Here is a 12903-nt window from a genome sequence, read left to right on the forward strand (position 1 = left end):
CATTGTAACCCAGACAAGTTGGAGTGATGTCCAAATGGTTAAAATGAAAGTATAGGTATCTGTTTCGATCACGTTACATAGCCACGGTGAGATAAGATTGCATGTCGTTTTCTCCCCGGCCGGGACTACGGCAGAATAATCTAATAACAATGTTAATACCCATAACGAAACGGATGACCGGACAAGCGCTTACAGATGAAGACCAATCGGACATAGACAATAATACCAAACCACAGTAAGATAAGATAAAGCATAAACTGACGGAAGTTATTGTTTCCAACGCAGTTGTTTATCCATGGGCAATGGCTGAGTAGCTGTCAGAAATCTATAGTGTCATTGAAGGGATCGGAACTTACTGGTCCTGTTTCGACACACATCGCTTGCATCGCCTGCAATGTTTGCTCCTCAGCGGTCTCCTGATCATACAAGGTACACAAAAATGATCCTCATCATAACTCCAATCATTAATAAGGTCCGTTATGACAGCTTTCTGTTCGTTTCTGCTGCTTAGTTTTGGCACAAATCCTGGGTCTTCAATCATAGCGCATGTGTAAAAGTATATCATAAATGCAAACAGAACGAGAAAAACTAAATTCAGAAAGGGAGAAGTAGAGTAGGTATCTAGGCTCAGGTTAGTTAATGCCGCTTGCTAATTCAGTACAACCTAAAATAGCATAAGATTGTCTTACTAGGTAGGATAATGTGCAACCATCGTAAAGCAACCCAGAATGCAGATGCTGAAAAGACTCCCGCCGGGAGCGCCTAATCAAAGAATTAGCATTTCATGAGAATAGTCGGGGATATAATAGAGCAAAGAGACGTACCGTCCTCTGAAGTACTCTAAAATCCAATGGGCCTTTTTTCGAAACCCATTTTATAAGCAAATGAACACCAAATATGAATAAAAGCGTAAACAAAATAGAGACGTAAATCGACAGAGAGCTCAGGATGGTGACAACTGCAGGCAATGCAGCAAACGGTAAGAGAAAATAAAATCTGGACATATGCTGCGTCGATCGCAATATATGGCCTATACTAGATGGTGCAGCGGAGCTGGTTCCATCCGGCTTATATCCGCATTCTCCCAGCGCATGATGCCATATATGAGTCGTCTTCATTTCGTCTGCAACAATCGACGGGGTTTTCCCTTCCTTTGTCTCCGCGAACCTATCCGCACCGTATTCTATTATCTTTTGAACGCAGCCGGTAGTTCCTTTAACTAAAGACCAGTGGAGCGGTGCAAGGCCTCCTTCATCCGTAGCATTCACATCCGCACCCCATCTTAGAAACACGTCAACACAAGATGGAAATCCCTTGTAGGCCGCCCACATGAGGCCTGTGTGGCCCTGAGGATCGGTAACGTCGACCGGAATCTCTTGGTGGAGGAGCAGGACCAGCAGGAATGCGTTCCCGTCGAAAGTGGCCAGATGCAGGATATTAAAGCCCTGGATGTCCGTCAAGAGGGGGTCTGCTCCGTATTGGAGTAAAAGGTGGACGATATAGTGGTGGCATCTCTGAGCAGCCCACATAACAGGTGTTGCTACCGACTCTCCGCCCTTCGCATTGACATCAGCACCGGAATCGAGAAGGAATTTGCAGAGCTCATAACGATTATTTATAGCAGCCCACTAAGTAAATAAAGAACAATCACAAATCAGCTCTGACTCTTTCATAACGTTTCAGGGCGATTCCAGCATACATGTAATGGAGTTATACCCTCCTCGTCACGATAGCTAATATCATATTTCCCGCTGTCGAAGAGCTCCTTGATCGCAGTTATTTCGCCGAGCCTGGCCAGCTGCATTATATCTAGCTCTAGAGCAATCGCCTCTGCAACTCCGATGGGCTGCATGGCGTTCAGTTCAACGGCATTCGCGGTGTCTGGCGGTAAAGGAGTTTTACCCGTGGAACTTGTAGCTGAGGACGACCTGGTGGTAGGCAGCGGTGAGCTACCGGGCCCTCTACTGGAGGACATGTCGGCTGAGTCCAGGGGCGTTCAGTTCTTGCTGGACATGGCGAGGCCGTCTCGTCGTCTCATGAGAAAAAAAGTTGATCTTCAGTTTTTGATGTCTACGATTTCTCCAAGATAAGTTTAGCGCTTGCTCACTCAGCCTCATCTAGATACGAAGCCATTAGAGAGAAAGATGTATATTCTGGGCATTCCGTCTTCAACGATGGGCAGTCATTATTTTTATATAGAGAAGGCTTCATTCAGCTTGATATATATAAGATATCCCCGGCTTAGCACTCCTTACAGTCTGTACTATCGCTAATCATCGATCCCTAGTCGTCGATGCGGCTCAACTTAGCCAGGCACGAAGAAGGAAAAAAAATCTCCACGCCAGCACCTCGGACATGTAATAATAAGTGTTATAACAGTTGCTAATGATTGTTCTAGGAGCTAGGAGATACGTAATTTGAAACTGTTCTCTTCTCTTCTTCCTACTTTTTTACTACTTTATATATAATGGCAACGCCTCCCATTGTTCCACATCAATACGATAGCAGGCAGAAAAGAACACATCACTTTTCCTAGGTCAGCAGCACCTCTCATATCAAGTCATTCAATTTCATAAATAACATGGATTATCTTTGAATATCAAAAGCTCTTCTTATAACATAATGTAGCTGAGATAGGATTGCTGACTAATACAAGGAACTTTTGAAGCTTCCAAGTTCATCTTCGAAACCTCGACTTTTTACATCGACCAGCTTGAATCTCTTTGGCGATGTTCCCACGGCCTTTATAGCTGTATTTATTCATTTTGCCGCGCGTTATGTGATTACTATACCCGTCGCCTCAACCCGAACCCTCCCGACCATATCCTAATCCGGCCCAGGCGACGTTCACGATGGATGTCAAGACCTACATCTCAGACTCACTCCTTCAACTTACTGGAGTTTCAGATCCTACCGTTGTCGATTTTGTTCTTGCTACCGCGTCAAAGGCCAAATCGCCGGACTCACTACGTGAGCAGCTTGGGGTCTTTTTAGATGGCGGAAATGGAGATATACAACCGTTCTGTTCACAGCTATGGAATCGGGTAAATCCATCGAGGCGCGATGGCAAGTCGACAAAGGACACACCAAGTCACCAACAGTCGAAGAAGAAATATCGATTGATTGAAATGGAGGACGAAACAACCGACCATGACCTCAACGTTAGCAAACCCCGATCGAAAGAGTCTGGGTCGTCACGGTCTCGATCCACACCAAAAAGTAGAAGTGATGGAGGTAGTGAACATAAGAAGAGGGAGAGCCACGCTGATGGACGGGAGTATAATCGACCAAGAAAACTTCGGCGCATAGACGAGCAAGATTTCGCCAGTCGCTGGGGGGATGAGGAACCACTTTCGGGCGAGGACGAAGCTGAAGAGCAACTCATGCCTCCTCCACAAACTTCACGGGATAACATCAGCACTTCTCATGCTGCTGAGTCGGACGAACAGTCCGAAGAAGACCCCGAAAAAGCTAGGGAACGTGACAGGAAAGAAAGAGACGAATTCGCAAAACGGTTAAACTCGAAGGACGATAAACGATCCAAGAAGCTTGTTGAAGACAGGTCGTCCAAAAAGGATGGCGGTATGGCTGCGCGAAGGGCGCTTGCGGAGGATTCGGCCGCCAGAGCCGCCGCGATGCCAGATCTTCGACTACGCTCTCGACAGGATTATTTAAAGAAGCGAGAGGCCGAGCGTCTAGCTTTGTTACGCAAACAAGTTGCAGAAGAAACAGCGGAACTTCGCGAAAACCCTGATCTAACACGACAGGAGAAAGAAGAGTTTGCGAAGAACAGGGAAGTATTGAGACTTGCAGAAGAACGTTTGCAAATTGATGACCATCGGGATGGCTATTTCCTTCCAGAGGACTATATAACGGAGAAAGGGAAAATAGATCGGAAACGAAAAGGAGAAGCACTCTATAAACGATATGTCGACCGTGATGAGCATGGCAAGGAGCGTTTTGTTACCGAGCATGAGGAATGGGAGCTTGAACAGACGGCAAAGGCTAAAGCGCAGGTTCAAAGGGCAGAATTTGTTGATGAAGGAGACTACGAATATGTTTTTGACGATGCACAAAAAGTGAATTTTATTATGGACTCAAAATTGGCTGGTGACCGTAAGCCCATGACAAAGGATCAGATGCTTTTGCACAAACAAATCGATGCGGCCGAGCAGAAGGCAAAGTCAATTGAAGAAACCCGGAAAAGCCTACCGATTTATCAGTTTCGAGAGCAAATCCTAGATGCAGTGGCTAATCATCAGGTTCTAATCATCGTTGGTGAGACTGGTAGCGGAAAAACAACCCAAATTCCACAATATTTACATGAAGCAGGGTATACAAAGGGTGGTTTAAAAGTTGGTTGTACCCAACCACGTCGAGTTGCTGCCATGAGTGTCGCTGCGCGTGTTGCTGAAGAAATGGGAGTTAAACTTGGAGATGAAGTAGGATACTCGATCCGATTTGAGGATACTACCTCTGACAAAACAGTGCTGAAGTACATGACTGATGGTCGTTTATTACGTGAATTGCTTATGGAACCAGACCTGGCTTCATATTCTGCCCTAATGATTGATGAAGCTCACGAGCGTACTGTCCCAACTGATATTGCTTGTGGCCTGCTGAAAGACATTGCAAAAGCTCGACCAGATTTGAAGCTCCTTATCTCATCCGCTACAATGGATGCACAAAAGTTCCAGAAATATTTTGACGATGCCCCGATCTTTAATATTCCTGGCCGCAGATACCCCGTCGATATACATTATACATCTCAACCAGAGGCCAATTACCTAGCAGCCGCAATCACTACCGTCTTCCAAATCCACATCTCCCAGGGCCCAGGGGATATATTAGTTTTTTTGACAGGTCAAGAAGAGATCGAGTCAGCGGAACAAAATCTCCTAGAAACAGCCAGGAAACTCGGAAATAAGATCAAAGAGCTAGTAGTTTGTCCTATTTATGCAAATCTACCGTCTGAGCTTCAGACAAAGATATTCGAGCCTACACCACCTGGCGCCAGAAAAGTTGTACTCGCTACAAATATTGCTGAAACAAGTTTAACAATTGATGGCATTGTATACGTTATTGATCCAGGGTTTGTGAAGGAGAGTGTCTTTAATCCTCGCACTGGCATGGAAAGTCTTGTTGTCACCCCCTGTTCGAGGGCATCTGCAGGTCAACGAGCCGGTCGAGCCGGTCGTGTTGGCCCCGGAAAATGTTTCCGCCTGTATACCAAATGGGCGTATTATAACGAACTTGAACAGAACACCACCCCAGAGATCCAGCGCACAAATCTCAGTGGTGTAGTGCTCATGTTGACTTCTCTAGGGATCACCGACCTCCTTGATTTTGATTTTATGGACCCGCCTCCGGCTGAAACATTGATTCGTGCCCTTGAGCAACTCTACGCACTAGGTGCATTGAACGACCATGGAGAGCTTACAAAAGTTGGCCGCCAGATGGCAGAATTCCCGACTGACCCAATGCTCTCAAAATCTATACTTGCAGCAGATAAATACGGCTGCGTTGAAGAAATTCTATCCATCATTGCCATGTTGGGTGAGGCTAGTGCCTTGTTCTACCGGCCTAAAGATAAGAAGATCCACGCAGATAGTGCTCGTGCTCGGTTCACTGTCAAAGACGGGGGTGACCACCTAACTCTACTCAACATATGGAATCAATGGGTCGATTCGGACTTCAGCTACGTCTGGGCAAGAGAAAACTTTCTTCAGCAGAGAAGCTTAACGCGCGCCCGCGACGTCAGAGATCAGCTTGCCAAATTGTGTGATCGCGTCGAAGTAACTCTCAGCAGCGCAGGAGCAAGCAACCTACCAGTAATACAAAAAGCAGTGACGGCAGGCTTCTTCCCCAATGCTGCAAGGCTTCAACGTGGAGGAGACAGCTATCGAACTGTCAAGAACGGCCAAACCGTTTACCTCCATCCGTCAAGCACGCTGTTTGGTGTAGATCCTAAATGGGTTATCTACTTTGAGCTCGTATTGACTAGCAAAGAGTTCATGCGCAGCAACATGCCACTGCAACCAGAATGGCTAACGGAGGTTGCCCCCCATTACCACAAGAAGAAAGATCTTGAGACGCTTGGTTTGGGTAAACCGAAGGGGGCAAATGCTGCAGATAAAGCCAAGCCATAGGGCTAAACTGTTTTGCTCATTGAATGTATGATCACAACCATGTTATATACCATGTATTACCATAATAGAACCAATAACTCTTTGGTAATGCATTTTACTATATATTTCTATACAACATCCAATGCTCAGTCTATGTAAATACTTGCTGGGTTTAAGAGATAATATTTTGAGCAGATAATCATACTTTTTAAAATAGCTAATCCGAATTATGTGGTGAGAGTCAAATTGAATAAATTGACTTGACAGAAGAACACTTTTTATTAGAGATTACATGGCTTTCACTCTAGTTGTGATTATAACTAGAGGCCCCAAACACCCCAGGCGAGGAATAACTATTTGCTTTGTCCATTAGTAAATCATTGTTAAGGGTAAATATATATGTTCGAGCTCCAGAACAGATGAAATTGAGAAGCTATATGCTTGTGATCCCGACTACATATACCGGCTTTCCATCCGACCACAGCCAAACTAGTCAATAAGCCTATTGTTCAACCCCGCGGCCATTTCCAAGTATTTGTAGGTCCGTTCGTGACGGGGATGGTGACGGAGCAGGAATGCGTCAAGTTCCAGGGTGCCAAAACGATTCACACATGCGAGAATAGAAGGAAATCATGCCTATCAGATATCCCAGTTACCGTGATCCTCAAAATATTTCCCCTTTGGGTCCTGCCCTGTGTCGAAACTTCCAAGGGTTTAGGTCTGAGCTTCTGAGAGGCGAAAATATCGCATGGTGGGAGTACCCAGTAGTCTGCACGTCTCTCCCTCGCTCGACTTGACCGCAACAATAACGTATCCATGTTCGTCTGGGCCAGTGGCCACATTTCTGATATATTTCCCAAAGACCCTCACAGCTCCTTCGGCGCTTTTTCTGCAAACAAGTATTGCTCGGACCGACGGGTCAACTACTTCAAAGTTTTTACCAATCGTCTGATGAGGATCCAGAGCAACCCTTTCCCCGGCCTACACCACGGTTAGCTGATCATCACTTTAACACTAAAAACATTCTCTTACCAACTGCGAAGCCTTGTCTTCGAGACTTGCTGTGTCTCTGATGTCATCATCAACCGAAAGTATAAGGCTTTCTTCCATTGTTTCAAAGTGGACCCTGACGTGGCTTTGAGGACTTAGATATATATGGAGCAATGAAATGAGCTATAGCGTTTGTATCGAGGTTTTATATAAATAGTCTGTTGGGCATCAAAACTTCGAGCATTTCCGAATATTTTGTGGTGGGGTTAACTCTTCAGCATAAAGTAAATCCGAAGCATGTGGCTCAGCGCAAGCTGCGGGTTAGTAACACTATCAACTATTATGTACAGAGTACTACTAGGCCACACTGTATCAGTAAGCAAGCATGTTTCATCTGTTGTACTTATCTAGTAAGCCTCGTTTCGGATGAAGGTGCGAGGACGGCCTGGTATTCTATATTTGATCTATCCGTTGGCCAGCTGGAAATCAAAGCCTCGAGACAACCTGCGATGGCCAAAAGTATACTACATAGTATGTATCTCCGCTGGTATTCTATAGTAAACGATAAACGCGCTTCCACGGCGCCAAAGAAGGTTCCAACCTTATTCGGAACATGTTTTCGGGAAAACATATTTCCATTTACCCAGTCCCGACGTCACCTCCTTGGCAGGGATGAATTTCTTGCACTCTGCATATTTATCTTTAAAGACAATACATCAGACAAGCCTTATAACCTGCGATGGAAACAAGCCCAACCACTATGAAACGTCGGCTTCTCCATGGAGAGATTTCTTACTCTGCAGCCAAGGATAAAGAAGTCAACCTTCTTCATAGACTTGAATACTTCGAGAAGCAGAGCCAGTTTATCACGGACCTCGCCGGCAGAGAGCAATGGATTAAGGGCGTCGTTGCCCATCATCTGAATATTGACCCTTCAAGATGCTCTATTGCAGATGCAAAAATGGATGGTTCTGGGGTAGCTTTAATCTATGTATCCCAGTGACGATTAGGGATTGGACAAGAGGACAACAGCCTGGAGATCGCGTACTTCTCCGACTACCGCTTTTATATAAAGTTGGTGAAGCATTTCGACCAGGCAACGCGGATGAAAAGATTAGATGTAAGGCCAGCACCTACGCCTGGCTACAAGAAAATCATCCTCATATTCCTATTCCACGACTTTATGGGATCTCACTATCATCGGGTGAATCAGTAAGTTCTTTTACTTCTACGTGCTAATAACTGGCTAACAATTCTAGTTTACCGTTATAAAGAATTTGCCATTCCTTGCCAGATTCTACTACTATATACGCCGCCAGATATACTTATGGTTCAGCAATTTTCTATGGTCTAGGTCCATTATTCCGTCCCACTATGTTCGACATCAGCCTACTCTTAGTCCTCCATCGAACCTTGCATACCTTTTAATAGAATGCATCGAGCCAAAACAGGGGACAATGCTATCAGATACCTGGTTCAAAAAATCGAATAACGCCGCTTTAAGGACTACACTTTTCCGTAGCCTTGCTCGCATAATGCTGAGCCTTACCCGCGTTCCTTTACCATGTATTGGGTCATTTACTATAGATAATGATGGGTTTATCTCATTATCAAATAGACCCCTGACGCTTGAAATTCAAGAGTTTGAAAATGAGGAAATTCCTATTGATATTCAGCGCAATTATACATACCAGACTACTGATTCCTACATTACTGATATAGTAGGCCTTCATGATAGCCGCTTACTTTACCAACCAAATGCTATTAATAATGGCTCAGACTATATTCAACAGGCAGCAACACTAGCAGGAATACGTCTTTCTACCCCTATTTTTTTTCGGCGGGACTTACGCCGGGGTCCATTTATATTCTCTCTAACCGACCTTCACCAGAGTAATATATTTGTTGATGAGAATTGGAATATTACCTCACTTATTGACCTTGAATGGGGATGTTCTTTACCAGTTGAAATGATTCACCCGCCCTATTGGCTTACAAGTGAGTTTGCCGACGCAATTAATGAGGACGAATACAAGAAAATGTGGACAGAGTTCGTACATACCTTAGCTCAGGAAGAAGATGAATATTTTGGAAACGTTCAACAAAGCTGTGACGCTCAAAATACCCGACTATCAACAATAATGACGAAAGCATGGGACATGGGTACTTTTTGGTATTCACTTGCTCTTCGAAGTCCTGCTGCTATCTTTCGCCTATTCCTTGATCGAATTCAAATAAAGCTCGGAAAAGACAACTATAGTGCAGAGGAATATGGCCTCGTTATGACGTTTCAGTGGAGAACGGACATCGCCGATATCCTTGCTCAAAAGATGAAGGATAGAAAGACATATGACGATGAACTTCGACAAGCTTTCCTTATACCTCAAACGGAAAGCTAGCGGTATCTAGTCTAATGGCCTCTGGAGCTCTCTGTATCCCCTTAGTTTCGCGTAAGTTGCTACAGCGTCAAAACACGGTGTATTCGGGTTCGCTCATCTTTCGCCCACTGTCCAAAAGATAGAACAGAGTAACCGAACATTCTAGTTTGGGCGAATATAATATGTTAATACACAAGACCGATAAAATTGATAGAAGGATGCATACTATGTATGTATGCAAGCAAGGAATTCAAGGTGCAAACTAGAGACAGTGACGGCAGTCTAAAGTATTTTCCTTTCTTTCCTGAGCTTCCTCAACTATTTTAAGGATCTTGATATGAGTATTTGGCGTTGGAGCGCTTAATAAGGTTATCGTAATGTGCAAAAAAGGCGCGGAATCTTAGCCTTTGGCGCAGATATAACAAGACGGAATAGGAAACTTCTTCTATAAGTGCTACAGATAAGAATGAATAGAGCAGCAATTAGCCTTAAAAGTCGAGATTGCAAAATGCCTTTATTCAACTAATACAGTACGCACATTGATCTAGAAGAGGCAGATATAGAACGTTTTTATACCTGGGATCACTTTTGTTATATAACGAGATCCTTAGTATAAAAGATAGGTAAATCTCTTTGTGTTAGTTAACATTATTTGGAGGATTTAACTTATATATAGTTATGCAACTGCAAATAAGGGCAAAGTGAGTTATTGCAGTAACAGCCTTGTGTATATATGGTGGACAAAGTTTAACAAAGCTTCATTCTATATATTTTCCCACAGATTGTAAGGGAGGTTTATTTGTATTGGTAGAAGCGATATAGTTAGTGAAAAATGATATTTAATTAAATAGCTGGCTATAAATTTGAGTGTCAGTTTGATCAAAGAGCGTATGGCTAATGAACTATCCGCAGCATACAATCAGGATTCTCTACGTAGCCGCTATATATGTTAGCTGTCTCAATACCGGATATGTGTACTAGGTAGGATGTATGGCAATAACTAGAATGCATCTGGAGATTAGGAAGGGAAGGAGTTAATTAAGAGATACACGGTCTCTTATCGAGGCCTTGTTAAACCTTAGTGCCTATGTTGTATAAGAAAATCATCTTCAAAAAGGCCATCCGCGGAAGACCTTTCCTCCGGAAGCCAGCGTAATAATTTGTGAACAAGTGCAAGGAGTAAGTCTTGATCCTGACCCTTGAGGCATCGTTCACAGATCCCTAATGATTGATCTGGGATTGGGAGTTGACGTAATCCAATTACCTTGGTATCATTTAGTTTTGTTTTAGTAATATTTTTGAGAATTACCATTCACGAGGAGTATAAATTACCTTCAGAATCCCAGTTCTGGCTGCATTTGATGCTTCGTTCTATGAAGCTTTTTAGCGGCGGCCCTATTAGAGAATCCATCTCAGCAAGGTGCTGCTCATCATTAAGGAGGCCGTCTTTCATTGCATAGAACAGGCAGCCACGTTCGAACAGATCCCATATATATTTATCATGTTAAATTAAGTAAAAGAGCTTGGTCATCAAGTTAACATACCATGACTCTGATAGACCATATATATACTTTGGAGTTCCATTCCATGCCCATGATGATAACATCCCTATGATGGTTCTTCCCTATTATGACGGCTCCAAAATCACAAAGGATCGGTGCCCCAAAGGTAACGGGCATGGTGAAAAGAAACATACCTATATGTACCGCGCCCACCTAGTGGAGGAAGTCTAAACCTAGAAGTACATTGCAAGGTCTGTTGCAGAAGATCCTTATTTAGGGCTCTATCAAGAAACAGGTTTCAGAACTTTGAACGTTAAATCTAGAGGCCTAAATAGTAAGTATTGATGTATCCCATGAGCACTTTCTAGCTGAAAATGATCCAACACAAGCCGTAACAGACCTTCACCAGGATGGTCAGTATCAATTGCGTCGAGGTGTTGAGACATGGTTAGCTCATTATCCATAGCAGGAGCATCTTTCGCCGCGATGCAAACCTTGAGGGTAAGAAGGAGGTTTTCCCTAGCAATCGTATAGCCATTAGATAACATAATTCTACCATTAACCGCCAGCTCTCAATGATAAAACACCTAAACATCTTACTATGTGGAGCCACTTACACCAAATCCAGACAGAGCCACATAGAAGCTGTGCCATATCCAAGCTTCACCACTACCTGGTACTTAGACTCGAAATTGAATATATCGTCTACGTGATTGGGATAAAACAGTTCAGCCTTAGAGCCTGGATTTGATTTCTCCTCAATCTTTGTCTGCTCCTGAAACTTTTTCAAAACGATGGACCAAAGATGCGTGGGCGTAAGTAGGCATTGTCTCCTTGTTAACAACACCCGAGAGCTCGCTGTAAGATGACTTCGATACCCATACACAGGGCCGTGGTATTTGAATCCTAGCCACCGACATTGCAGGTCTAGTGTAACAGTTGGTAAACGGCCGACAGATATGCAAAGTGGGTTAACAGGTAATAAAACGCCTATAGATAGAAGAAACCCAGCTCCCAAAGCAGCTTAAACAGGTGGTTCGAACTCTTATATACGAATGTAGCTAAGAGCGCGGCTATTTTACATCTCAAACGTAAAATAAAGTGGCTTAGTAAGTTGCCAAAAGCACCAATAAAAGGCTGCAAGTAGCCAATCAGCGGGTAGAAGATCAACCAATCAGTGATCTTCAATTGATCCACTTTTAAATTACACTATTTGACCCACTTTTGAAATACAAGGCTTCTTATTGGCTATTATAAGCAACCCCGTGACCACACCTGAGATCGTGCCTCGGCTCTTCGTCGGCTTCATGGAGTTAGCATTTATATCTAAACGTCCGGCCATCTTCACGTTCACAACGGAGTATCTTTATATATATATATATATATCCCTTTCATATACCTCCCTACTAGGTAAGAAGAATTCTAAACTGTATCACCTTTTTATAAGGATATACTAACAAAAGTCAGAGAGTCGCAACTCAGTCGCAAATTGCCCAGCATGGCCAAAACATTTACTGTATCTGAGGTCGCAGCCCACAAGACTCCCGAGTCTGGACAGTACATCATCGTTGATTCGGGTGTGTACGATATCACAAACTTCATAGATGAGCATCCCGGTGGTGCCAGGGTATTGAAGAGAGTCATTGGCAAGGACGCTTCAAAGCAGTTTTGGAAGGTTGGCAACTTGGCAACTTCTGCTTGCTACACTATGACTCGTCCAGCAGCTAACAGTATTCTATAGTACCATGGGGACAACGTCTTGAAGAAGTATGGTGAGAGGCTAAAGGTCGGTGAAGTTAAGGAGGAGGCAAAGCTATAGAGTGGCCTCTGCAAAATTTGAATCCACGAACGAATAAGCCGGAATACGTGCCAGCTCGCTCCATACATGGCGCAGGGAAAGGGTAT

General features: G+C 43.9%; 6 protein-coding genes across 6 annotated transcripts; 3 read left to right on the forward strand and 3 right to left on the reverse strand.

Moving 5' to 3' along the window:
• Nucleotides 1–152: 152 nt before the first annotated feature.
• Nucleotides 153–1975, reverse strand: MCYG_00268 (palmitoyltransferase akr1; the record flags this gene model as incomplete). The annotated part of the gene is made up of 6 exons (XM_002850118.1): nt 153–314; nt 357–416; nt 485–621; nt 675–762; nt 825–1628; nt 1700–1975. 6 exons carry the CDS (start codon nt 1973–1975, stop codon nt 153–155), a joined length of 1527 nt encoding a protein of 508 aa, XP_002850164.1.
• An 877-nt stretch (nt 1976–2852) lies between these two features.
• MCYG_00269 (ATP-dependent RNA helicase DHX8) lies at nt 2853–6149 on the forward strand (the record flags this gene model as incomplete). The annotated part of the gene is made up of 1 exon (XM_002850119.1): nt 2853–6149. One exon carries the CDS (start codon nt 2853–2855, stop codon nt 6147–6149), a length of 3297 nt encoding a protein of 1098 aa, XP_002850165.1.
• Nucleotides 6150–6842: 693 nt separating this feature from the next.
• MCYG_00270 (uncharacterized protein) lies at nt 6843–7238 on the reverse strand (the record flags this gene model as incomplete). Its single annotated transcript, XM_002850120.1, has 2 exons — nt 6843–7109; nt 7161–7238. The coding sequence occupies 2 exons, from the start codon at nt 7236–7238 to the stop codon at nt 6843–6845; spliced, it is 345 nt and encodes a 114-aa protein (XP_002850166.1).
• A 640-nt stretch (nt 7239–7878) lies between these two features.
• Nucleotides 7879–9517, forward strand: MCYG_00271 (conserved hypothetical protein; the record flags this gene model as incomplete). Its single annotated transcript, XM_002850121.1, has 3 exons — nt 7879–8094; nt 8194–8322; nt 8378–9517. 3 exons carry the CDS (start codon nt 7879–7881, stop codon nt 9515–9517), a joined length of 1485 nt encoding a protein of 494 aa, XP_002850167.1.
• A 1765-nt stretch (nt 9518–11282) lies between these two features.
• Nucleotides 11283–11918, reverse strand: MCYG_00272 (conserved hypothetical protein; the record flags this gene model as incomplete). The annotated part of the gene is made up of 4 exons (XM_002850122.1): nt 11283–11317; nt 11399–11517; nt 11616–11779; nt 11877–11918. 4 exons carry the CDS (start codon nt 11916–11918, stop codon nt 11283–11285), a joined length of 360 nt encoding a protein of 119 aa, XP_002850168.1.
• Nucleotides 11919–12480: 562 nt separating this feature from the next.
• Nucleotides 12481–12817, forward strand: MCYG_00273 (conserved hypothetical protein; the record flags this gene model as incomplete). Its single annotated transcript, XM_002850123.1, has 2 exons — nt 12481–12673; nt 12740–12817. 2 exons carry the CDS (start codon nt 12497–12499, stop codon nt 12815–12817), a joined length of 255 nt encoding a protein of 84 aa, XP_002850169.1.
• Between the last annotated feature and the right edge of the window lie 86 nt (nt 12818–12903).

Source organism: Microsporum canis, genomic scaffold (assembly GCF_000151145.1).
Source record: "Microsporum canis CBS 113480 supercont1.1 genomic scaffold, whole genome shotgun sequence".
Classification (NCBI taxonomy): domain Eukaryota; kingdom Fungi; phylum Ascomycota; class Eurotiomycetes; order Onygenales; family Arthrodermataceae; genus Microsporum; species Microsporum canis.